The 27406-nt window shown below is 45.6% G+C and overlaps 1 protein-coding gene across 1 annotated transcript in view; it reads right to left on the reverse strand.

Moving 5' to 3' along the window:
- The window catches only part of GRIP2 (glutamate receptor interacting protein 2), a 58152-nt gene that overhangs the window by 27141 nt on the left and 3605 nt on the right, over nucleotides 1–27406 (reverse strand). Inside the window, exons 3-13 of the mRNA XM_010148659.1 lie at nucleotides 26654–26799; nucleotides 23840–23926; nucleotides 23461–23536; nucleotides 22763–22908; nucleotides 16945–17092; nucleotides 16066–16235; nucleotides 11960–12085; nucleotides 10899–11051; nucleotides 10492–10678; nucleotides 4835–4980; nucleotides 4085–4165 (exon numbers count right to left, since the gene is read on the reverse strand). Of these exons, the coding sequence (XP_010146961.1) occupies nucleotides 4085–4165; nucleotides 4835–4980; nucleotides 10492–10678; nucleotides 10899–11051; nucleotides 11960–12085; nucleotides 16066–16235; nucleotides 16945–17092; nucleotides 22763–22908; nucleotides 23461–23536; nucleotides 23840–23926; nucleotides 26654–26799 (1466 nt within the window). The remainder of the gene's footprint in view (nucleotides 1–4084; nucleotides 4166–4834; nucleotides 4981–10491; nucleotides 10679–10898; nucleotides 11052–11959; nucleotides 12086–16065; nucleotides 16236–16944; nucleotides 17093–22762; nucleotides 22909–23460; nucleotides 23537–23839; nucleotides 23927–26653; nucleotides 26800–27406) is intronic.

Genomic DNA, 27406 nt, shown 5'->3' on the forward strand with positions numbered 1-27406 from the left:
AATCGAAGTTATCTATCTATCCAAATTCCAGTTTTATCACCCGCAAGCAGATACACTACCTACTTCTTATCTGCAGCACTTCACACCAAGGGCACAGGAATTGATTCATTAAGATATATAAAGGTAATTTGATAAACATGCTATATAAAGCATTAATGCGTATCTAAAATGAATGGTAATTTCAGTATCTGTTTAAACAGCAACAACACCACCACACCTATACCCTGCAGTGAATTTCACAACTGTAGCACTTGAAGAGGATACTTGAGACAGAAAAAAAACCCAACCCACAAAAAGCAATCTTTTGTGTAATCAACTATCATTTTCCAGCAACTAATAACAAATCCATACCTTATTTTAAGAGGTCAGGTATTGAACATACAAGAATACATGACTATTAGCTCCTCGCTGTTGGAGATTTTAATTTGTGATTTAGAGAAAACCTACAAAAGGATAACTGTATCATTAGAACTGAATGCAGCCTGCAAGATCAGAGCACTTAAGGCACGTGTTCTGCTAACGGAGATGAGTAGATCAGGCTAACAAGAGCCAAACCTTCACATCCCGGTGTCAAAAACCTCAGTTTGCACGTCTGTGCATCCCCACCATCCGAGAGCATCTCAGAGGTCTCTGCAGACAGTTGAGCTTCACAGCCCACGCAGCTCTCTGAACCACGCAGCACAGACAGGAGAGCACGCTTTGCTCTTCAAGCAGAGCAGCTGTTTTACAAACAAATGCAGCCTTCTCCCTAGGACAGAAACGGAGGCACTGGAATATGGAGAAAACATGTGATTTTGCTGGAGTCCTGTCCCTTTGCCCTGGATGAAGTGCTAGGAAGCAGGGCACATGAGGCGGCTTTGGTGTTTTGCTTTACTAATTTTCATTTAGCAAACGTAGGAGACTGAAATGAAGTTTTAGGGCAACAAGGCACCATAGAAATACAAAGCAGAGTCAGTGAGACTCACCCCTTGGATTTCCTATTCATCCTCTGGGGAACGGAAGGGGAAAGAACACAGTATGCACATATTTGCATCATGCATCTTAATTTGCTGCATCCCTTTGCCACGCTGTGTTTGAGCAGGGGGAAGAAACCCATCTGCGAGCACAGAGTACAACTGGGGGCTCACCCAGCCCAAGCCTTCTCTTTCTAGAAAACCCCAAGACCTCAGAAAAGATGAAATATCCTCAGCAAACATTTGCCCCTCACCAGGAGCAAGCACAGACCCTCTCTGTATGTTCATCCCAGAACCAGCAGCACCTGCCCTCCTCATACAAAAACCTCCTGGGTTTTCAGCCCTTTTATGAGGCTTTCCAGCAGATTTATGGTTCCTCCTGCAGCCAGCTCCATTAGATGTATTCTTCCAACACATCCATCAAGAACCCTGCTCTCCCGCCGCTTTACTTAAGCCCATCTCCCGATTAGCTCTGAGAGCCACAGCACAGCAAGAACTTGATCGCTTTTATTTCTGTAGTGCTCCTCTGATGAGGTCGTAACACTTTCTGCCCACGTGAGAAGGCAGTGGCAACCCTTCTCAGACTGAAGAATTAACTACAGATGAGCCTGCTGAAGCCGAGAGGTAAAACTTGTCAAAAGCAACTCATCTTTCATCTACACTGTGGCTGGACCACAAAGCTTATGAACAAGTCCAATCTGTGGCCACAACAATGTAGGGGGTCTTCTACTGACCCCTCTTCTGGCTTCTCATCTGGTTAACCTGCCCCAGTTTTACAGAGTAGGGAACAGGAATCTGATGTGGGAGGCCAATAAACCAAGCCCCCTACTTTAAAACAGTAGTTATACACTCTTCCTTGTCAGGAAGAAAGCTGTAGAAGCTGTTTCTAGATCTATACAAACATTCAAATCAGCAGAACTGAGAGGAACTGAGCAAAACAGAGTTATTTTTACCTCTTTTCTTTTGCTGCTTGCATCACACTCCTGCATGCACATCATGTCTCTGAAGGACGTACTTACCATAAGGCTTCTTGCTTTGGTTTTAATGTTTGAAATTGGTGTATTTATCTGCCCGGTCAGAGGCAGAGTGACAAAATGATGATCTAATTTGCTAAGGGCCATGTGGACATAGGCTTATACAGACTAATGTATGAAAACAGAATTAGAATTCAACTAGCATTTCATCCTTGCCACCTCATTTTCTGGCTGGCTGTCTTTTGCTCCATTTGTAAATATAATTTTAGCTTTTACTCAAAGGACTGAAGTATATCTTAAGTTTATGCATATGCATTACTTAATGTCCTGCAAACATGTTCAACAATCAAAAAGATCAAATGTATTATATTGTTAAAAAACTGCTTTGTAGTTGGATAATGGGTATCTAACTATTTAAAACCCAGGGGTCAGTTTCTTTTTCTTTAGCGGTGATTTCAAAAAAGCGTGTGAAATCAATTTTTTAAAAAAATTTCAAATGAAAACATTCTCAATATAAAAAATGCGTTTGAAGTGTAAATGCACATCTGAAGCAGATCCCATTTAAGTGAGACTCCACAAATAAAAACTAATATTCTGGCCAGCAACTACCAGGTTCATTTTGCTCTCCAGCCCCAGATACAAACTAAGCTTTGAAGCTTCAGTGTGGTGAAACCCTGGTCATGCCACTCAAGACAGCAGTAGTTTTGCTCCCAGATCCATCGTCCTAGGTGGCTACCTGAGACTGCCATGCCAACCAGCAGGCAGGGCAGCAGGCTGGCAGCCCAGCCCCAGCTGGGCTACTGCACCGTGCCCTGCTCTCCCGCCAGTGAAATGTCGTTACTAGTACCCTGCTGCTTTCAGAAAGCACTTTGATGTCTTCAGGCAGTAATTGCTACCAAGCCAAATGTTAAATACTGTGCTGTTATTTCTCAGGATTATCCTCGTGGCACAAATAGGGGAAGCTGGGAAGAGGGAGAAGTAACACAGGGTTCAAAGCCATCGCCCTTTCGACATTCAAGTCACTCCAAAGAATCACCCCACCTAGACCAGAACACCCCCAATTAACTCACTGACGAATGCTGTAAATGCTGAGAGGTAATTGCAAATAGCTTACCTATTTTAATGAAACCTAGTTTTAAAGTGTCCCTAGAGACTCCATTCCTCAGACACAGCTGGGTCCATGCTCCTGAGGGCTTAGACGCAAGATCCCATTACTGCAGTTTCACAAGTTGCTTTTTTCAGCTGAGAGGTGGTGGCAGCCTCTGGGCATAGCAAATCTGAGATGATTCAACTCAGTTTACCCAGCAGTGAAAGAGAGATGAGTGATATGAGACCTGCTCACATTTGCCATACAGGAAAAATTCACTGATGCAAGGCATAACAAGACCCTGAGTTATCCAGAAATGTGGGATGGACCTGCCTATATCATCCCCTTGAAGCATCCTCACCAAAGAGGCCAAAAGGTCTTTAAATGAAAAATATGCTCCAGAAGAGAAACAAAAATAATAAATCATGAGTAAGCAGATAAGAGAGAAATAAATAAAAAGGTTTATGTCTCATTCTCTCAGTGCCCACTGAGTCCTGGCACGTGGACCTCCTCTTCCATGGTTGGGGTCAGTCAATGCAAGGACTCCTGGCAAACCCTGCCCAGTACCCTCCTGTCCCTGAAGTGCCTTCCTCTCACCTCTAAAGCCAGCCACCCTCTTCATCCTCCTCCTCTTGGCAGTTTCTTTCCTCCCTTTCTACCCTTCAAGCTGTGAGTTCACCTCACACTTGCTCTCCTCCTTCCACCTCTCCTTGCAAGGGTCCCATCAGACCCAGGCAATTTTTTTTAAAAGGAACATAATACAACTATGAGCAAGGAAATAAAAACAATATTACTAATAATGTAATATAATATTAGTCTGCAGCACAGACCACCTGATAAGTTGAGACACATCCTTTGCCCCAACCCTCCATGCAGCTGCTTTTCTCTGCAGCCGCCAGCTTCTGGAGGCTAGAACCACACATCTAATTCAGTTTGGGATAAATCACAAGCACTGTGAGCATTACCAGAAAACCCCACGTAATCTTATCTCTCCACTGAGTCACTCTGATGTGCCAGGGAGAAAAGCAGCAGCTCTTGCAACTGCTAACACAAGTCTGAGCAATACTTACAGCTGATTGTAATTCCAAGCTCTACACCCCTTTTCTTGGGCAATTTAACGTGGAAAGTACCGCTGCTGGGTATGACAGACTCTATAAAACCAAAAACAGACAAAAAAGAAAATAGGAGAAAAGAGAGGGGTTTCAGTTGCATGGATGGTTTCTTTGGAACCAAGAAAAACAAGCCCATAAAACTCAGCTTTATTGGTTCAAATAAGGTTGTTACTTGAGGCCCTGCAGACTCCAGGTTAAAATTTGGAATCTCATTAAAAATACATGCCCTGAACATCAAGTGAAGTGCTCACATCACACTGTATTTCAAAGACTGAGGCAACTTTGTCAACGTAAATGGAAAAAAACCTTATTTTTTAAATTTTATTTTCATACAAAGCTGCACTTTAGCCCCAGACAATAGCTTTGGCTCCCTCCTTGCTTCAAGGACATAAAATATAAATATTATTCATATTAGCAGGCAAATAGTTAAAGTGCAGGTGGCCTCTTCATCTACTCTTTAGGTTTGTCTCAGCCAAGTGGTGAGAACAAGGCATTTAGGAAGGGATCAGAAGGACTCTCTATCTTATCTTGATGCACATTATAGAACAAAGTAGTGGAAAAGGTCCTCAAGAAGTCCCCTCACTCTCTCCTCTGAGCTCTAGCAAAAATTGCACATATTTGTGTGAATACACTCCCTCCTACAGATTAGCAAAGGCAATGGCAAAGTCTGACTGATGGCGAGGAGCAGCAATTCCTTTGGCAACGTACCTGCGACATCAAATTCAATCTCAAGCACCACCTTGTTTGTGAGCGCGGCATCACGCAAAAGCTGATTAGCTTCCTCCATAGTCCCGTCCTCCGTTGCAATGCCGTTAATAGAAAGGACTCTGTCTCCTACTTGTAGCAGCCCACACCTGCAGCACACATCCAGAAAAGAGGAAAAGGTGACAAGGAGGCAGGGAAAAAGAGGAAAGGAGGAAGAAAACACCACCACAACAAGCCATGAGTTACTTTTGCCAGGAAATTCTGTTGCAAGACACACAGAGTAGTGACAAACCCTGCAGAAGTGGCCCAAAGACAAGGTAACTCATTCTGCAGAGCTCATCACTGTGCTAAGAACCCCTGGAAGATAATGAGGCAGCAAGCCCTTGTGGTTTTCTTAGGTTCAGACACATTCTGCTCCTAAATAACCACTATTTTATTTTGGTCATACTTCCTGCAACTTTCAGGAGGGAAGAGAAAAGTAACGATTACCTTCCTAAAAGTCAACACCACGGCCAAACCATGAGAGTGATAAATGCAATAGCATGTGCCCTCCGACCTTATCTAACAGTATACTGCTCTTTCCATGTGCCTGCACTCTCTGAAACCCAAACTAATTGGACTGAAAACTGCGTGGATTCCTCTGCTCAATACATGGTTAATACTGAAGCTACAATCCAATGAACTCACTGAAATGTCTCAGCAAACTGGATGATCATTTATCCCTTGTAATTGCATTTCTGGAAGCCAAACGTACATTGATACTGTTTAACTGCCTTAAAAGGCCAATATTATTCCAATGCAATATCCTGCCAATAAAACCACAACTGCCACTTTGGGGGTTTTGGTTCAGACCCACTTTTTCCAAGAGCACAGATTAGCAGGTTTTTCCTTTAGAAGAAAAACACTGCTGGCAAAGCTATGTTGGAGATATACTGCTACAGCACCATTTGTCTCTTGAGAACCCTCGAAGTATAAGCATGTTTTTTCACACATGAACCACTACATCCAACATCCAGCCTCCCGCCTCACACTTTTTTTTTTTTTTTTAAAAACATATTGTAACATCAGCAAGACAATCTTCCATGTTACTGAACTAGCCCATGGCTCTACAAAAATCAAGAGTGGACTACTTCTCAGGACTGGGTACAGGCAATGGGTTGCTCCACTTCCTTCTCCTCCATGTCCTTTATCAGTTATAACCATAACCTATAACCATATTTTTTCAGCTTTCCTGCTCACCACCTGTCTAAGGCTGTCCACTTGAGCAGAGCTTGAGAAACCATTCTTCCTCCATCATTAATGTAAGTTACAGAGCAATCTCCACAACAGGTTGAGGGTTATGGAAACAAGTCTAAGGCTCATCTCTACATTTGGAGTTATTTTACCAAAAAGAGTTCCCAGAAGGCATCAACTCTCCCATTTTGAGCCTTCCCCAGAGAACATTTATTTCCCTGTTCTTTAATGATCAAACACATGCTTTTCCCTCTCCTTTCTAGATATCAACTTCCACTGATATTTCATGGAAGACAGCTTGGTTTTTTACTAATCTTTCCAGCCACTCTTCATCACTCATATCGGATCCAATTGTAAGAAAATGGCATTGCAACTTGTGGGCACGCAAAGACAACATCAATGGCAGCAGACACTGGCTGTATTACCCTCCTCCAAACAACAGGATGTATATGAAAGGTCAGGTTACCAAGAAAAAACACACACATCCAAATTTAAGAGAAATGCACAAGTTTTTGCCAGTGGCCTATCAAAAGCTGAGATATGAGCAAGTTTGGAGAGAGCCTAGGGAAGTTATTTTACTGGTAGGAAGGTATTAAACTTGCAGTATATTTATGCTGCTGCCTGAGTTCATGCCATCCATGGAAAAACATTGGCTATTTTATGAGATGTAAATTCAGAATTGTTTGTTCAAGGAGACTTGGATTAGGACAGACAACTCCATGGTGTATAAATGAATCCACCCTTGTGAATAAATTACATCAAGTTTAATTACAGACCTTTACTGGACTTGTGGCTACGCAGCCACATAGATGTGCTTAGAAATACCATCTTATAAACATAAAGATGGCAAGGAGTATGACAGAGATGCCTCCTCCAGCACCGAGAGCTCTCTTGCTATGGCCACAATGCACCTTTCAGAAAGGAGGGATCACAGCCAATAGCTCTGTTAGGTCAGAAGTGTTTTATTTCTTTTATTATTAGCCTCAGTCAATCATGGATGTTTAAACCCCAGTCTTGCAGGTTTATAAAAGTTTGTGGAGTGAAGCCACAACCTTCTGGCTCCCTCCACGAGTGCAAGGAAACTCAATGTGCCTTGTTAACCCTTCAGAGTAATTCCAGAGAAACCAGTTTCTAGCTGTCATGTGCCCTTGTGCCAGGAGCAGGGACCCTTGGAGACAAGGGTCCTGCAGACCTCTCCTTGGCTGTGCTGTGGGATCCTGCGCATGGATGACTTTCCCAAAGAGAGGGCATTTGTCTCAGAGATGCAGGGTCTAACATCAGAGCTCACAAAATGTGATTCGAGAACATGGGAGGAGAGATACTTTAAAATCAGAAAGACAAGAGTACGTGCATACCCTGGAGTGAAAGACAGCCCTATGGATGTGTTGGAGTCCATGATGGGAATGTCTCCCTGGGGTTGCAGAGATTTGCATTTTATTGTGACTCATTCCTTGGGCTCAAAGACTGCAACAGAGCAGCGGAGGTGTCTTGTAGACACAGAACAGCACATATTCGAGCCTTGGGCAGGATATGCACAGAAGAGCTCACTCAGCATCTGTGTGGTCACTCCAGCTGTGGGGTGGCAGCAGCTGTGATCACAGCCATATTGCTGGCTGCAGAAACCCATCTGTCATGCCCTTACACGCCCCCGAGTCGACCTGCACAGGTCAGACTTGCACATCTGTGTATGTCTGCACATCTCTCTGCACACTGGTGGGCAGGTCCCGGCCCCCAGAAGATCAAAGCTTTGCTGACAGCTTCACCCAGCTGCTAAACTTTCCTCTTACGAACTATTCATACTCAAAAGCCAGAAAAACAGTGATCAAACAACTGTGTCTGAGCAGAGCCAGAAAACATGTAACTCAGAAAAAAAATGGGATACCAGGATGGAGAGTCCAGATACTCTCTCACTGCTGTCAATGACAGCTGGGGGAGGAAGGACACAAAAACTGCATGTTTCAAGGCAGCCAAGAGGGGACATCAGGCATCTTCCTATTCCACCCTCCCTGCTGATAACAGTGGCTGAATCACTGTCTCATTTGGAGCCCAAAGGCTTCATCATCCACCCAGGAAACAAAACAAGAGGTGGGGAGGGAGGTCTATTAGAGGCTATCAGTTGTAAAGCAAATCACAAGTCAGGGAGGTGAGAGTGCTTTTGCTTCAAGCCACCTGCCACAAGCTAGCAAAAAGCAGATAATATATGTGAGGCAGCCCAACCTCCCTGGAAAGAGAGCAATGCCATCCTCCTCCCTGGCAGCACTCAAATTTGCTAGACACCCAAGAGGCAGCTCCTCCATGGCAAACCAATAGACAAAGTAACTGTGGATCATGCTCTGTGCAGCAGCCCATTCAGATTCACCGGTCTTGCACAGGAGTGTGTGAACATGCAGGACAGACCCGGGCTGCTGAGTCTGATCCCTGTATCCCCACCGCTCACCCTCATTTGCAAAGGACAACAACTGCAGCACAAGAAAGAAGGAAGCTCAGCTGAGAGCCTGGCTTGGTAAAGGGGTAAAATATGTCTCTAATACCATGGGCTGCAGTTACAGCAGAACCTCTCAAGGACAGGGAATAAGGCATCTAGGAAGGATGGATCAAACAAGATCTGTGGGATAACAAGAAACAAAAAGTGAAATGAAAACACAAACCCACCTTTTTCACCTCGCTGCAAACCCAGAGTGCTTATCACTTCAAGATGGGGAAAAAAGACAGTGTTTTCCTGCCAGCTAGGAAGAGCAGCACGGTCCAGCAAAGAAAGAAATACACTGCAGAGGTTTAATCCCCGAATCAAATCCAGGCTGCAGATGCAGAGAGGATTGCCTCCTGTCACCAGAAAGCGTCAGTCAGGAGAGCGTGAATCCTGCTGGGTGGGCAGCCAAGAGGGAGAGCAGCATGTGTGACATATTAGAGCCAAGCAAGACTGCACCGTGAGTCTTTGCTTTCACTCCAGTCTTGGCAAGAGGATAAAACAAAGCCAGGCGGATTTTAGTGTATCTCCCTCATCCCCTGGGACAGCAGGCTTTGTTACTGCCTGATTTATAAAATGAGTTTGGTGCTTTGCAGTGTGAGCCAAATTCACCCTGGTAATAGAGAATTAAAGAACTAAATGACCATCACTTCCATTTTTAAACCCTGTTTGGAAATAAACAGACAAAAAAAAAAAAAAAGAAAAAGAGGACAGAGGACATAAAAGGCTTTTGAAATCTCTCTTTACCTGCATCACTCAGGACAACCCTTTTTCCTGTGCCAGCCCCTTGTCCCCGTAGCCCGCAGACACAAGCACCATATACTCATGGTCCTCTCTTCCTCTGCTTCAGCCGCCTGCATAAGCTACTACACAGAGAGACCAGTTGCATGGCAAAGACTTGCATTTTCTTTTGCAGATGCTGTTCCTGCCACACGACTCCTCTGCAGGTGTGATCCATGTGCTGTTTGCCTGGGCTGGCTTAGGGACACAAGCACATGCTGATGATGCCCTTGGAGCCTTCTCCTCCCAAGGAAGGGTCTGCAGCAGGCACTGAGGACTGCCACTTCATTGCACCTCCAGCCCCCTCAGCAGGACAGACCATCAGTGGAAATCACAGGCGGGAATTGAAACTAGCACAGGGGCCAGCTCGCTCACTCCTCACTATTTCATCACCCCAATGAAACCAGCTCTTCTTTTCACCCCACAAGGGCTCAAGCTTTGCTGGGACCTGGACCATTTAGTAAGAAAAACCTTGCTAGAGAGCATCTACATTATAGTCAAGCAGAGTTTAAATCCAGCCCTCAAGAGTATTGGGGAAAGTTTAGCCAGAGCAGACAGAGCTCCTGAGCTGAGGCTTGGCTGCTGAAGTCACTGCCCCCTGTAACCCTGGGGGGTGACACACCACAGTTAATGCTGCTCCTCCATTCTGCCCTTTTTTCCAGCATTCTAGAGCCAAAATTAAGAGCGCTTAAATGCAACACCTATCTGCTCCTCAACTAGAGCCCTCTTCTGTGGTTCAAAACCTTGGCTTTAAGGCCAATTTATATATATGGGGCTGTGCTGCAATGGAACCAGGCACAAACCACTTTGTTGGGCCCACTTTTTTACATCTTTCCCCATTCTGCACGCAGGCAAAAGCTTTATCTTTCAAAGAGAAAGGAAAAAAAAAAAAAAAGAAAAGGAATGGGAATGGCTGGCTCACACAGACACACGCTCCCTTCCTCCTCCTCCCAGAACAGCCGCAGCCTGGTGCCAAGACGTTCACCTGGGATGCGAGGGAGGCCGCGGTCAGCCGACGAGTGCAGAAATGGCAGTGACAGTAAACCATGGCCAGTGAAGAATGGGAGATATTACAAGGATGATAGTAAATATCTAAATGAGCCTCTGAGGAGAGAAAACAAACCAAACCATGAAATGTTCAGCAGCAGCACCATCAGCATCCAAGGGCAAGGTCTCTAACCTCTCTGCCGGGCTGTCAGGCTCAATAAAACGGACGAGAGGTGGGGAAGACAGGGTTTCAGTAGCAAAGATTCCTCCTTGGAGCTGAAGTCCGAAGCCATTCAGAGGGTCTCCCCTGAGCACCACCTCTGTCGTCTCCGTGTGGACTATCTGCCCGCCAGGACCCACTGTGCTGGAGGCCAGCGACACTGAGGGGAGGAGAGAGGCAGAAGGTCAGGGTACTTATGGTCAGCATAGCAGGTCTGGTCAACGGCCTTGGTGTGGTGGTGGGGACAGTGGTTTTGGGTGAGAAAGGCACTAGCAGTGCTGAGATGAGCGGTCCTACCCCAGCTAACAGTCAACTATAAGGACAGCAAGACAAGTGTGCACACCCCATCCAACCCAGCCCCAACCCACCACCACTCTTACATGAGCTCTTGTGCTCCTTCTTCTTCTGCCTCCTCCTCAGCATGGTAGTACGGGGGCTCATGGGGTGGGAGCTGCGAGGTAGCGTGTTCGAGTTCTGGCAGGGGAAGCCCTGCGCATTCATGGAGGGAGACGAGAAGTTGGCAGCTACCAGAGCTGGGAAAATACAAAGCATGTTAAGGATGTGCACAGAGAAGTGCAGCAGTGGATTCACCTAAGAGGTGTTCATCAAACACTTAATAGGTTTGGACTAGCTCCTTCTTCCCTGCTCCAGGGCTCAAGACAAGGTGAGAACCTTGTCCTGGGCTTGCAGCTCCGGAAGAGCTGTGAGAGTAGGCTTGGGATCAACATGGACATTGCTCTCTGGTATGCAGTGACTCCAGTGACCAGGCTGCCTGCCACTGCAGCACCCAGGCCAGCAACTGAGAAGTGCAGCGTGGATGCAGGGCAGCCAAGAGCAGGTTAGCAAGATAGAACTAATGAAACTTAAATATATGCAAAGAGAAACCACAGCTTGAACTTAAGTTGCTTGGCAATGGAGCTGCCCTGTTTGCCTCCCACAGTTTGGACACAGTGCAATGCTTCCTCCTCCCTATCCTACTGCCATAAGACAAGAAACCTGGGGCTGAACAAAGTCTCCTTCCTGCGAGAGGTGGGTTTACAGATTTTAAAGCAGCCCAAATCCTGCTGCTAATATGCCAAATGGCACCAGGGCAGAGCTGGATGTGTTCTTGTATCACGTTCCTACAGGTCACTGGAGATGCCCTCCTTGTCCCACAGCAACTCGCTCTTGCCGTATGAAAACAGGCACTGGGTGTGGGATTAGAGGATGGGAGCATGGGCCTGCCCAGCACACTGCCCTTGTTGCAGTTACCAGATCTGTGTGTGCTGGGCTGCAGGTACTAATTTTGTACCTCAGCACCAGACCTGTGGAAACAGACCCAGGTGATCATGGAGGCAATGAGTGGCAAGCCAGGCTTCAGAGTTGGGTATTAAGGAAAAGGAGGGGCACAACATAAATGAACACGTGCAGGGATGGGGGCAACGTCATGTACTGAGGTTACATTTGCAGTAATCCTGTCCAGACGTCTGGTTCCAAGTGGGTGTCTTGCAGTGTCCGGGGTGGTGGGTGTGACAGTAGTTGACACAGGGGTCCCAGCAGTGGTGGTGGTCACTCTTCTGCACCTTGACTGATGGCACCCAGCGGAGCAGGTATCACCACAGGCAGGGAGAAGCGAGAGAAAGAACAGGTAAGAAGCATAAGCTAGGAGATAGCAGAAAAGAGCCTCATACTGGCTCAGAACAAGTCAGGACCCAGTCACAGTGTGTCAAGCACCAGCAGCAAAAATGCATCCCCATGTAACCTCATGACACTTGATGAACAGTGGCAGCAATCCACCCCTTCCCCATAAAAAACTCCACACCCTGAGCCAACGGACTGACTAAGCCGTGCTGGCAGCACACAGATGTCATTACCATTTGCAGCCTGTGTGCAATGTGCAGAAGCTCCCTCCAGTCACAAGTCTCCCGCAGAGGCCATCAGTGTTATCCGGCAACACCGGGGAAACCTCCTTGTGCTGCTTCCCACCTTGCTGCCAAGTTGCCCCCTCCCAGGGACAAGGCCTTCCGCCAAGGACTGCTTCGAGCACTTTCCTAGGCTTCAGTATCCGGTGCTTTTGTGGCTGCTCTTGGCTGAGAAGCCATCGCAGGGGTCACGTGTGGATGAAAGATGAGTAGTGGCGGGATGCCTCTGGCTCACCAGAACAAAAGGGATTTTATATACTGCTGCTTAAAGGCAATTACAGAGGGCCACCAACACAGGAAGATATGCCAACACTGTGGCAAACAGTAAATTAAAACATGGCAGGCTATTCAGGGGCACACAACTGCTATAGCTTCAAACCCTAACCCCAGCCCAGCACATGCTGGCAGCAATCTGTTGCAGCACAACATCCAGGATTTGGAAATCCCTCCTCCCGGGAAGTATGGCTTTGCGACATCAGATGCCAATGCCACAGGTCTCGTCTGGAGTGCCTCAAACATCCCCCCAGGCACAGGTTCCCTTGTCTGCTCTCACTGACCTCCTTTTGCCCCTGGGTCCGTTTGGCTTTCCTTGCCCAGCAGCACTGGGCTTTATCTCCCCAGTCTCTTGCACCACCTGGATTTATTTTTTTCTGAGTGGAGTTACTGGCTAATGAGCAAGATTGCAAGTGTCTTTCATTCAGCTAAGCCCAAATGACATCACTGGAGCCAGGAGTTATCCCAGAGCTCTTAAAGACTGTTGTGGTTTAACTCTGGCTAGCAAAAACACCACTTGCAGTGACTGGCAACCACCTTTCCAGGATGAGGTCTCCAGGATCTGTGTCCTCCAAGTACGCAGAAACACCACCAGCCCTAGTACTACCACAACATTCTGAGGGTGAAAACCTGGCACAGGGACTTGGTTTATTTATTGAGCCCACCCAGAGATTGCATCTAAAAGTCATCTGTTAGTGCCTTTAACAGTGGAAACCTATTTTGTGTGCATGCATCACAGGCATCAAATCATTTAGGTCAGGTTTTCCAACTAATATAGTGATTACATTTAGTCTTTACTAAACATTTAGTGAGTTTAGCACTTATTTAATGAAGCTCTTAAAAAATCCACTTCAGCTCTGGCATTTCTAGTGTGTGGATTCAAAAGTAAATTCAGACCCAGGAAGCTTTTAAAAACAAAAATGAAATTAATAAATGTAGCTACACCGAGACAAAAAGCAAAGTCCTTAATAAAATTAAATACTTTGAACATGAAGGACAGAGCTTATGGGCATATACACAAAATCATTTAATCCATTTATAGTAATTAAAACTCTCCCATTAGTCTGTAAGTTCTTAGCTCACATCTGAGAACAAAAAAAAAGTGCCTTTGAAAATCAGCTTTCAGTGCATTGGGAAATAGAAGAGATTTTTGGACAATTCTGTGATAAAAACCTACAACAGTCTTCCCCATACTTTCATACATCATCTCTGCCTGAGGAAACCCATCCATCCCAGCACCGCTCCTGGGCACCATCCACTCCTGCTGATGCTGTGAGCAGGATGTAAACCTCTCACAAACTCTCCAAATTCCCCCACTGCCACAGAGGAAGCAAACTGACAGATCTCGTGCTTCTGCATTAGACTATTTTTTCATGGCAGCTGCAGCTTCAGATCCCTCACTACCTGAACAGCTAGATTTTGATTGCTCAAGAAGGCATGTTTGAAAAATCTAATGACAAGCCCCATACAGGCACACACAGGAAGGACTCAGTAACGCAAGTGCTGAACAGGGATGCATCTGCACCGTCTCCTCTCCTCAGCTGCTTTCCCCAAACTTCACTCTCTTGCCAACCATGACAGTTTGCTTTTCCATGCCCATTTTTCCTTACTGCCCCAGGTTGTTTCCCTAAGCTCAGAAAAAGCAGCCTGTGGAGTTGGCACTCGGTCTGCAGCAGAAGGCACCATCTCCCTCACCAAATGCAGTTTGTCAACTTTGGTGCGGCTCCTCGGCTGCTCGCCACGGGCTGCTCGGTGCCGTGGCTGGTTGCACCACTGAGGAGGTGCACTGCTTTGTGACCTGCTCCTCTTGCCCACAGCGCTCTCCCTTCTGTCCCCATCACCTCCCTTTCCCATCCCCATCAGCACCGGGCGAAGGTGTAAGCCCCGGCGCTGGTCTCCAACCGCACACTTCTGCCTCATAACAGCCGTGTGGGTGAGCAGCACCCTTCCTATGATCCTTCATGTGTTAAACAGTTTAGTCAGAAGTGGGAACAATTGTTATATCCCTTATTTTTCATATTAATGTGCTGCAATTGTTCTCCTAAGTTTGTGTTCTGAATTTCTGCCACAGCAAACAGATATGATGTATGGAGGTTTGGGTAAAAAGGATCTGAAGACGCTGACCCCCGGACCCTCCTTCTCCTGAGCTGCTGCTGAATACATATATTCTGAAAGAAGATTAGGATGAGGGCACTAATGGAAGGAGGATAATAGTTCATTTTAACAGCTGTTGAAAAAGGATTCTAACTTTCCATTTTTTTCTTGGGCACAAAGGCCAGGTCATCCATCCCCTTTGTTAAACTGCTTTAATTCTGCACAAATTGAACTGGACATGCAAGAGATTTATTTCTAGACATAGAGATGTTATTAGATTTTATGCCTCACCACATCATGTTAAAGATGACAATACAGATATTTTCCTTCTTTCCCCAAACCACCCTAGAAGAGAATGGAAAGAGCAGCTGTGCCCAGGGCTCCAGTGCATCAGTATTACTAAAATGCATGCTGCTGAGGGACAAGTGATTGAAAATGGTTGCAAAAGGGGCTGGTACTGAACAGTCACACCTGAAACACCTAAATTACAAGAACAGCAGTATGGACTGTAACAAAACTGCAGGCAAGAGTTGCAAAAAATCTGCTAGTACCGAGGCTATGTTCACGAAGTTTATGTGACAACCTGAGTTGGCTTCTCACGTGGAAGGAGAAACTAAAGGTGGGCAACACGGATGCTCCTCAGGGTGAATTCCTAATGACGTTTACAGGCATTTTGGCACCGATTTCACCACAGACAGATTTTTTTTTTTTTTCCCCCCTCAGTATTTCTTTGGGGTCTTGAGGGGTGGAAAGCAGCAGCTACAGATGCATCCACTCTACCCCTGGCTGCTCAGACACAGCAGCCATTCAAACAGTCTGGTCCAGAAGATAAGCACTTGTATTACAGCTTTGTTTCCTAAGGAAGTCCAGCAGGATACTGCCTAGCTACTGTCATGTCCTTTACAAAGCCTTACCAGGCACCGGAAAATGAAAGCTGAGCTTGGAAACACATTTGCTAGCACCAAAGTTGTTTTCCTCCCTCTCCATTAAAGTCTCTTATTTGAGGTACTAAGGAAGCGGCTTGCACAGCACTCAGCAAAACCCTGGGATTCCCAACTCCAATTTCCCCATTCAAGCACAGATGTTACCTTTTTTTTTGCTATTCACATCTTTGAAGAACACCATCTAATCACATGCACTTCATAAAAGTTTGGTTTTTTTTTTCCCTCTACAGATGTCTCTCTTTGGAGCCTGTTGCCAGCATTCAAAAGCAAGAAACCCAGTAGGGACGTCAAGTGAGTTTTGAGGGCAACCAACAGTGTTTGCATGGAGGACACACCTGTTTCTGGAGGCTTCAAAGGCAGTCTGCTCTGGTGAACAGGTAATATCTCCAGCTTGACATTTTCTGAAGTGGCAGCTAAAAGCTGAGTTGCCTCTAATAAGGAGCAGTGCTCTGTGCTCGTGCCATCAATGGAGAGAATATGGTCACCAACATGCAACGCACCACATCTGCAAAGGAAACAGCAAGAGACAGTTATACACAAGGCCAAAATCCATGTCCTTACAGTTGGGAGCAGAAACATACAAAATCCAATTGTGAATTATTGTGTGAATTCATGTGAAATTATTTTCATATCTCATTTTTGTTTCTTCCAGTTTGAACCTCAGGTTCAAGTGTTGCCTAAATTACCACCTAAGATCGTTCAGCTTGAGTCAGTGCTACTGGTGGCTTGGGAAAGATGTTTTTAGTTTTTGGTAGTTTTAACAGCTAGTCTGGATGGCTGAGGGCTCACTCAGCAGTGTAGTTAAGTCCTACAAGTCAGCAGTTCAGCTCAGGGACACAACTACCCATGGCTAGGGCTACATCATGGTCTGTCTTTCTGCATCCCCATGTAAAGGGTCACTAGCTGACTTGCCCATCAGGAAAAGGCTCTAACCAGAAACGTCCAGAATAGCTGTTTGCCATTCCACAGTTCCAGAGAAGTCAGATCTGAGGTTTTTAAGAGAGCTCAGCTTTCACATGCACTGAGTTACATTCATTCCTGGTGAGGAGTGTCCAGTGGTGTTGGGTCAGACGTTCTTAGCACTAAGCGTGCTAAAAATACGTAAACATGTGTATTTCAAAGCAAGGCAGGGAAGAATGGTATATAACAAGGAGACAAAAAAAGCATCAGAGGACGGAAACCCAGAGCTAGGAGCAGCCTGTTCAGTTCTGTACCTGTCCACCACACTGGCTGGCTTGATCTTGTCGATGACAATAACCTGCTTGTTCCGGTGTGTGGTTGTCGTCAGTGTGATTCCTAGAGTAGACCCCGGAGTCTTTGCTATTTCAACTAGTAAAGGACCTGAAGCATTTGCTACAGTATCTGCAAAACAAAAGAGCATCTGAAGACACTTCTCATAAAGCTTTTCCCGCTTCTACGTGCGGAGTGTCAGCCAACAGTGCTGACCTGCTGTGTGCATCCGCAAACCTTTAGTGTGGACATCCTACAGCCTGTGCCATGAAGCAACTTAAAAAAGGAGACTCAAGAAGCAAAATTTCTTCTGCATAAATTTATATGATAATGAACTGAAGAGACATTACAACTACTCACATACAGAAACAACCCCCCTGCCTCTTTTCTTGGGGTTAAATAGCAAGATCAAGGAAGAGATTGTTCAAAGACTGTGCAGCAGTCACATCAACAATATTAAAGAAAGGCGTAAAAAAGGAATATCAGAAGGACATCACTGTTTTAGGCTTCTTCCCAAACAATCAACAAAAAGGGACAAAGAAACAGGATCCCACCTTCTGAAATACTCAAGAGTCCTGTGTGCTGGTCATCAGCACAGAAGTCATCAATTTTTGTGTGCTCTAGAACTATCACCTCAACTGCTCGTTTCAGCTCCTCCAGTGCAACAGTGAGAGCAGAGACAGAGCAACCTACCTGCATGCTTACAAAACCCTTCTTCCTCTCAGACAATACAGGGGTTACTCATGTTTAAAAGATGCATTTTTGCAATAAGCCTAATAGATGCTGTAAGCAAGACTATGAAGTTCCTATGAAACTGCAGCTGTTAGCATAAGCCTGCACCATACCTATTCATCTCTTCTGAGGAAGGGAGAGGAAGAAGAAAGCCTGTGTCTCTGGCTGATTAGACAGAAATTCCCTCCACCTCTATTATACACATTTGTTTCCAGATTACCTTAACCCGTTGTAAAAAGTCATAAATGTGTTATCACCATCACACAACCCACAACCAGCACCCCATGTGTTCCAGTTCACAGAAACTCAGCCATCCACTTCAAAGGAAAGGCCAGCAGAGCCCTCCGAGAGCTTGATGCCTCCTCAGCCCTTCATTATTCATACTAAGGCTTTTCTCTTACAAAGCTATGCTCTATTAAAAATGCTGATGCTACTTGGCTCCAAAACTCGGTGCATGGCTCACTCTCACTCTCTGATAAACAGGAGCACTGGTGCAGATCTTGGAAGCTAATCCACAGCAAGGTCTTTTCTGACATTTGTTGAAGATGCCGAGTCTCTGGAGACAGAAACTTTTCTTGGAAATTTCCCCTGGGTATTGGCATGGGGTGTTCAGGCTCTGGTCTACCCGCAGTGCACTTTCTCCCAAGAAAGGAGGGAGGAATAAGCCATGTTAAAGGTCACGCAAGGCTTCAAATAAGACACTGTTTATTCTCTGCTGAAAAGAACCACAGGCGAGACCTGCAGGCCCTGGCAAAAAGCATAGCCCCAGTTCAACCAAGAGATGCACAAAGCACCCAGCTAAATCCTGCGGAAATTGCACTTAAGGCTTCATTAGCAAAGGAAGCACCAAGAGACTGCTGAGGATTTCTTTCAACAGCAAACACCAGATATACGTTGGTTTTACTCCAGCACATAACCTCTAAAGAGGCCACAGACTTACATTCCTCCACCTGAAGGGAAGGAGATTGTCATGGAAAAAAGTTTGCTGGAGTGGTAGACCTTTCTTTGTAAGGAAAATACCTACTCCTCTCTGTCCAAGCTTCTTAGATTTGCCAAGTGTTTCCCAGAGCAGGTCTCAGCATGATGAAGAGAGGAAAGGGCTTTGGGTACCTTCTCCCATGCCAGGACCTAGGTATCGATAAGACTGTAGGAAATCACAGTCCTGCCTCCAGCCCATGGTCCTTCCTCCCATCACACAGGCCACCCTGACATCCCTTTTAATTCTCATCTCCAGTGGCATTGATGAGAATTGCTCCAAATCCATTTTACAGAGGTTGGGGAAATACCAGCCGAGGCTCTATTAATTATTCCAAGGAAAAGATTTGGCTCAAATCAAAGGTCAGGAGTCTGCAATTTAGCAATATTTGTGAGGCATGATTAACATGGGGCTATTACACCCAAGCTAATTAAAAAGAAACATGGAGAGGCCAAGCCAATAACCTCACTGTAGGGAGTCAATCGGCATTACTGCTTTGGCACCATGAGGTGTTTCTGCACCATCACGCATGGCTGCAACCTCCCCCAGCACCTGTGGAAAAGGCATCCATGGCTGTCCTGTGTTTCACAGCAAATCTCACCTTACTTAAGGCAAGATCCTTTCTCACAAGCCAAGAGACTCTAAGCAGTTGTTCTGGAGGGTCAGCATTCATGAGGTATTTAACTCAAATGCTGTTCAGCATGTACTGAAGGCCCAGAATCACACCGCTGCAGAATAAGCATCACTGAGGCCAATAACACCAGGTTTAAGGGATAATGCAGCCTGCATAATTTCTCTAGGTTTTGTTCCAAGGAAAAGAAAAACCACACATGCATATGCTGCCTTACATGGCTGTGCAGATTTTCACATAAAGGTTTGAAAGTGTTTTGTAAGCAACGAATTGTGCTTCCCAGAGGAAGGCAGTACCATTTTACAGATTGGGAAACTGAGGCACAGCTGTCACACACTTATCCAAAATACATGCTTGTCAGAAAGGGTCCAGAAGAGGATCCCCTCTCCTGATCCCCTTTGCTGGATGAATGAAGTTACGTCTCCTGACATTGCTGGAGGAAAGCACATATGCTATCTTCATCCACCTTCAGAGGGTATATTTTTAGTAAGCAAATAAACCCCTAAGCCCTCCACCTTTCTCAAAACGTCTGCTCTTTTCAGGTGGCATTGACTAAATGAATAGCATAAATGAATTGGATAGGACCCTGTTAAAGTTCAGTATCAGCAGCTCTGGCCTAAGTCAGTTCCAAGAGCCCAGTTAACATCTGCCCCCAAAACCTGCCTGCATTTTTCCTTCTGAACCCAAATTCCAGCCACTTCAAAATGTTAAGTGGAAATCCAGCAGTCACCAGGTGGCTCACTACAGATCTAACCAACCTTCTAATCTGCTCCACCAAAACAGAAAGAGGAAAGCCTGCCAAAACTTGGTCAAGTACAGCAAATCCCATTGCCATGTCCACCTGGCTGACCCCAGGAGAACCATAAAGGGCTGTGCAAAGCCTGCTCACACCCACACACTTGAGGGTTACTCATCAATATTCTGATACAAGGGAAGCAGAGTCTTCTTCAAGCACTCAGACACTCTAGTGCCAAAGATACAGGAGAGCTGGTTATCCCAACTACTAGCTGCCACCTTCCTTGCACCAAGAGCAGGGATGGCCCCACACAGCTCATTCTCAGCACACAGTTTTTGCTGGGAAATCACACAGCCAGCTGAGGAATGTCATGATTCAACACTCCCCCACAGCAGCCTTGGTCTCTCACCAAGATGAGGAAAAACAGCTCTCCCTCCTTGAGGGTCAGCCCACTCCACCCCAGTGCATACGGCTGTGGCGGAGAGCGAGCGTGATGCAAAACACTCGCTTTTCCCTGGGGATGAAGAACAGGCCAAACGCCCACTTCATGGTGGTATCCCCATCTCTTAGAATGAGCGAAGTGAGCTGTGGGGCCACATGTCCCTCCAGACCCTTCAACAAGTTTTCAAAATGTGAATTAGGAGTGCTTCCTTCAGGCTAATAACATCCTCACACTGCTTCCAGCACCTGCTCCCCCCCTTCCCTCATCATCTTCCCGTGGCTGGTAAAGCGAACGTCTGTAATAGTTGTGATTTGGGGATGATGCACTCATCTCCTGTTGCAGTTATTAGCTGTTGCCTGGCAAAACTGTTTGCAGAGATTGTTTTAAGCTACACATTCTGCATCATCTTGCCTTTAAAGAAAGCAGGGCTAGTGTATCCCTCCCCACAGGGTTGGGGAGAAACACTCTCTATGCAAAAATTATCTCAGAAAGTTGTTTTTGCATCTTAGGAAGTATTTGGCCAGAGTCCACTGTAGAGCAACACAAGACAGAGAATCACTGCATAAAACCCTGCCATCCCTCTGTGTTCACTCAACCCTAACAGTTTTAGGTGGGAGAGTTACTCAAGAAGAAATACCAAGACACCTTCACAGCTATTTTTGCTCCAAGTCAGTTTTTTAAAACAATCAACTTTCTGCAACATAGGCACCAAGGGACTGTACAAACAACAAACCCCCAAAGGAGCCCATTTCTCATGCACCATTAATTGTTTGCTACTGTTCAGAATTGACAGGTCTGTACAAAACCCCTCCTTAACTTCTGCTCTCTCCACAGGCAGCCTGTGAAGAGGGGCACAGACATCCCTTACTGACCACTGAAGAGTTACAACGATCACTATACACATAAAAAAAAAAGAAAATAGGGTTTGGGTAGTTTCTGTTTTCCATCATTTAAATGTTTCCTCTTTTTCATGAACACCAGCCAATTTCTAAAGAGAAGCTGTTCCCATAGTATTGTAGAAGCCAGGCAGGTTGCAGGCAACTGCTGAGACATCAGGTTTTTCTCCTGGCTCTCCTAGCAGAGCACATGCCTACATGGGCCAGGTCTTGGCAGCCTCCTCTCCCCCCCAGGGGAGACCCAGTACGTCCACGCCTGTGGAGTTTCTGCTGAAAGAAAGGGGAAGGAGATGCAAAAGCAAGCAGAAAGCCCTCAGGGATGGCACCAGGATCCTTTATTCTGGTGCAATCCCCTTGTACGTTGTATGGAGCAAGTTCTGGCATTCTCAACTCTCTCCTTGGAGGTGGCATGATATTAAACTCTCTCAATTGCAGATCCTTTTTATTTCTCTCCTCACTGACAAATCAGAAAGCAACCTGATGCCACGGATGACTCCTGTTCCTCACTCAGCTCAGACGTGCTAGACTCGTTTGCCAGATTTGCAGAAAAGACTCCAACCTAGGCCAGCTTGTGGCTCCACAAGGCAGAAACACCTCTGGAGATGTCTATGCAACATCAAAAACTAACACACAGTTCAACGAGCTTCCAGAGCCAACACAGCTTCGGACTCTGTGGTAACCTTAAACTCATTAACAACACCCCCTGCAGTAATAGCTGTGTGTCACAACGCCAGCTCAAAATTACTTTACAGTAGCTAATAATAAACCCTTTCGCAAAGCTCGAAACTGAAAATCAAATGGGAAAAAAAACACTCACCAAACCTTCAAACTTCATATCTGCTGTGCAGACTGTTTTTTAGAAATACCCATCCTCTGCCCTCCAGTAAGTTCTGTCTTCTCTGGGGTCAATCAGTTGATCACCCCACATTTATTTCAGCAGCAGAGCTGAACTAACATTTCTGAGAGAGGGAATAGCTATAGAAATAAGCAGGGTCAAAATTCAGAAGCCGCAGACACGTCCAGTCTCTGCCTGCTTGCAGCTCACTCCCCTGCACATTTAATTGCTTATTTGCCGTACTGGCAGAGCACCGTCATTCCAGCCTCCTTTAACCCTGACTTCTCCTATGCCCTCTTTGCCTACATCAGAAACTCTACTTTTTCCCCCTCCTCAAAAATCAGTCATTATTCCCATCGAGACACATCATCGGATAAGGGCATTTCAACTGCATTCAAATAAGCTGGCTTTGAACCCTAGCCCTACACCCATCTTGGCAGCACATTGCTCAGCAATTTTTCCACTGAAACTGAGTATTCCAGTTGCTGCCTCTAGTCTCGCACACTTTCCAGGCAGTTGGAGAGAAAAAGCCACCACAACCACCTTGGCCTTACCCATGATGGTCACATCATACTCGATCTGGAAGAGTGCCTCCTGGCTGCACTGCCGCAGGATGTTGAGGGCATCGGCATGAGTCATGCTGTGCAGAGGGATCCCATCGACGCTCAGCAGCCTGTCCCCGATTTTCAAGGACCCTTCCCTGTAGGAAGCCACAGAAAAAAGTTCCTAAGATTTGTTTTCCTGTGTATATATATATACATTTATATTTAGATACACTTTCTATATGTATTTATACACATACATATGTATGTATTTTCTATATATTTTAATACACAAACACACATATATATACACACACATATAAAGGTCAATTACTGTGATCCTGTAGGAACTGGACTCTTCTTGGGACAATAGTTTGGGTTATTTATAGTACCAGGCCATCATTATCAAACTAGCAGCCTAAGAATGGATAGACTGCCTCTTGCTTTCTAACACAGCATCAGCACATCTTCATCTGCACAGGGTGAAGTGGCTGCCTCTGGAAGAGGAGTTTCTGCTTATAACTGTAACATAGACACATGGGTCACAGCCTGTGAGCACTGGACCCATCCCCACACATCACAGGTCCCAGCACGAGCAGCCTTGGAGAGGCAGCAGCAAAAGGACAAGCAGGATACACATCCAAGAGCATGATGAGAGCTGCTGCTCTGTCTTGTGAAAGCAAACGTTGGAGGTGCAACCAGAGCATTACCTGTCTGCTGGGCCACCCGGCCGCACGTAGGTGAGCACCAGCGGTCTGGACTTGTGCCAGTCTTCATGGGCTCCCCCTGTAATGAAACCGGGAAAGCTGTAAGTCACTGGAGATTTGAAAGCCTGAATGAGAGTGCTGAGAAAGGAGAGACATTTATCATGTAACAGCTGACACAGCCTGAAAGCAAAAAGACTGTCCTGGATTAGGCAGCCGGCAGTCCTTGAAGGCAGCACGGGATGCTCTCCAGGACAAGTTTTTGTTTCTCAGCTGAGGTTTATGCCATTCATCATCTCAATTTTCTCTTCCGGCTTCCCAAATCACCTCAGGCAGTGCTTGTCCCCTCTTTTTTTTTTTTCCCCCCACTGGAGAAGCTACTAACCTCTCAGCACGAAGCCAAAGCTGTTGCCTTCCTTGTACAGGGACACCTCGATGGTCTTGGGAATAATGCCAGCACTGCTCTCTGGCACTAAAGGAAGAGAGGAAGACCCAGTTATGCCCAGATAAACTTTTTCCAAGCCACCCTGCAAAACAATACCAAAACTCATCCAAATGGCATCAAAATGAAAGTCCAGCCCAATACTCATATTGTATCTACCCTGTTCGGAAGCAAAAAGAGCCCAAGCTGGACGCGTGAACCTTCATCAGAGCCAACCATCATGTTTTGGGATGGTAACACCAGCTCAATGTTGTGCATCTCCCATCAGATTTGTCTTGGTTAATACTCTGACATTCAAATAAAACCATCTCATTTTTCAACTAGCCTTAATGCATTCAGCATTACTCAAAAGTCAGAAGCTTCGGCCACAGATGGAAACTTATTAAAAAAAACAGAGACAGTGTAAGGAATCAAGTCACTGGCTGACCTTAAAGAAAATGAAAACCCCAAATCCTCAGTGCAAAAGGTTGTGGGTTTTTCCTTTACCTCTCATATTTTTACTTTAAAAAAGATTAAGTGAATCCTTTAAACTGATCCTAGGGGCAATTCAGTAATTTTATGTTAAACACACAGTGCTATTTCATGTACAAAAGAAAAAGAAAGAAAACTGTTTCCGTCCCTTGACATCTCCTGCTATTTAATGATTTATTGAACTACTGCAATGAATATAGGACAATTCCCTGATCCTCTCCATCCAGAACAGCACATGGCATTTCAGCCTGGCCACTCCAAAAAGATCAATTCCTAATCTTCAAACCAAGTGCAATGAATGGCCACAAGGATAATCAGAAAAAGGACTAGGAGCTTGACTTCAACCTGACAAATCGGAGCTGAAGGCTCCCCTAGACACATCCATGCTAGTGCTTCCCCTTGGCTCAGGAGGGAGTTTTTGCAACGAATTTCCTTACTGTCCCTCGCTGCCGAGCAACTTGTACCTAAGTTAGGGTTAAACTAACCCAAAAGACATACAGCAGAGGCATGGTACTGTCTTGCAGGCAGGCAGCCCTGGGGACCAGGCTACAGTGAGGCCAAACAAACCCCCAAAACACTGTCCTCCACGCAGCCGTTCTGCTCCTGCTGCTGTGCACAGACTGCTAACAGGGACACAGCCTAGAAAAACTCCACAAGCAAAAAGCTCAGCATACAGGAAGGCTCCTAGCTAAGGAGGGATGTGGGAATACTCACATTCCAAATAAAAGGCATAAACTATCCACAAATGAGTTCAGAATCCATCCAGTTTGTGTCTTAAGCATCTAAGCATGAAGCTCTACAACAGCCTTTTGTAAGATCAGTGGGGAGTAGGGAAACTTAAGCTAATGTTAACACAGGGCTTGGTTTATTTCTGAAAGAGATGATATGGCACAGTAGCCTGAAAACCAGACTTCGACTTGCAAGATTTATTCCAAAGCAGGAAATTACAAAGTGGGGAGAAAAATTCAAACCCACAAGCTACTGAATTGCACTCTATTTCTGCTCTTTGCCCAGAAACAGAGAGGTGGGTGCACACAGCAATAATGAAGCCTCACCACAGATAAAAGCCCACAATGAACTGAAGCAATGCAATAATTGACAATTCCTGTATTTTGCAGTGCCTCTTTGTTTGGATTAGTCATAAACAGCATCAATAATCTCATTGGAGATAAGTCAGTGTGCTCTTCCTGCTCATTCAGAGGTGAGACATTTTGCATCACTGCTATTGATTGAGCCATGCAGTATTGGCACTGGTAAGCACAGCTTATCAGATTCCTGATAGCCAGGCTCACAGCTAAGGAGAAAGGTTAAGAGCTATCATCTCCAGTGAGCGTGAAAACGGGAAAACGTGAACCAGAGGGTTTTTGTTTCTTTTACCAGCGCTGTAATGAAAAGCTAATTAACATTTACAGCAGGGCAGAGAGGGATGATGGATAGAGATTCATCTAATTCAGATTTCTTGTTTTTCCCTAGGGCTTTATATGGTCATTTATATGTTCAGTACCTTTCAGGTAAAGGCAGCAGCTATAGCAAAGCTATGAAGTGTAAGACTGCTTCCTATCTGGGGCAAAGTGTTTAGATTTCATTAGTTTTGTTTTTCCTGTCTTATTTTTAGTTCTTCTATTTCTTCTGCCTCATCATGCTCTGACTGATCTGGGTAACTGAATTAGTAACTGGGGAGATCATTTTCACAATGGAAAGTCTGTGATGAGAAACTGTATCGAGGAGTTTGGTTTAATCAGAACAAATAGGGCAAGAGAACAGAGTCTCCCACGTCAGGACGCAAGCCCTGGTTGTGCCAGGGTCCCTTAGCTGGAAAGCAGATTGCTTCAGCTTCCCTTCTGAAAACACATTGCATTTCAAAACATTTTGAGGAATAACAGTACTTACCACAGTTCAGAAAAGAGGATCTGGCAATACATGCTTAAGACTGAATAAAACCTCCTGTAGCCACGCTCCAAAAGGGAAAAAGAAAAACAAACTGAAGCAACATCAGGAGGCAGATTGGCCTGTGCTACCAAGTCACTCCGAGGCAAGACAGACCTAATCAGCCATCTCCTGCCAGTGTGCATGAACAGGCACCCACTGTGCTGGAAAAAGCGCTCTGCTCCGACTGCACACAGCTCTGCAGCATCGCTGCGGTGCTGCGAGCAGATGAAGGCAGAACGTCAAAATGCCCCTGGATACTGCCTTGGCCACGGCAGCTAGTGCACGAGCAAGCCCATCTGTACCGCCGGACAAAAAGCAGCACGGAAAGGAGAGCAGTGTTATCAGAGAGGCACCCACCGGCTGGCGGAAGCTCGTACTCCACTTCCAGCACTACCCTTTCGCCCACGTTTTTCAGCAGGCTTATGATCTCATCGTGCCGCAGCTTGGTCAGGTTAATGCCATTCACTGACTTGATGTAATCCCCGACATTCAGCTGGTCACTTCTGTGGATAAAGAAGAGCAAAAAAAAAAGCAGTGGTAGCACAAAGTCTCTGCTATGTTCAGCCTGCGCATGCCTGACAAACCTTTGGTCACTGGGGAACAAGCCACCAACATTGCACTCATCCTAGCTGTCTGATTGCATGTGCTAATATCGAAGCTGTCTATCTTTCCCGGTGGCAAGTGTTCAGATCTGTACATACGGCAACAATTGCAGTCTGCGTGTTCACAACCTCTCTTTTTGTTGCTCAGTTCCCATTCATGTAGAGCAATCAGTGAAAGAGAAGCACACCAAGAGCTGTCTGGAAAAAAATGATCCAGCAAGGAAAAAGAAAACGTCTCTCCTTTTGCCTCTTTTCTGCAAAATTTTCAATTACTCCTTCCCTTCCTCTGCTTCTGGAGCCTTTCTTCTCCCATTCCTTTTCTGAGCCAATAACGTTACTCACACACACTCAGTATTCAGAACAGATACAATATTAAACCACTTAGCTTGATCAAGATGTATTGTACCATGCAGCTCTCCTGACAAGGCTGCCTAATTTCACAGAATCCCAAATATCCCTACAGAAAATTTCAGAGCATAATTACACAAAACATGGGAAATAACTCAAA

The sequence above is a fragment of the Eurypyga helias genome, unplaced genomic scaffold, assembly GCF_000690775.1.
Source record: "Eurypyga helias isolate BGI_N326 unplaced genomic scaffold, ASM69077v1 scaffold6330, whole genome shotgun sequence".
NCBI classification, from domain to species: domain Eukaryota; kingdom Metazoa; phylum Chordata; class Aves; order Eurypygiformes; family Eurypygidae; genus Eurypyga; species Eurypyga helias.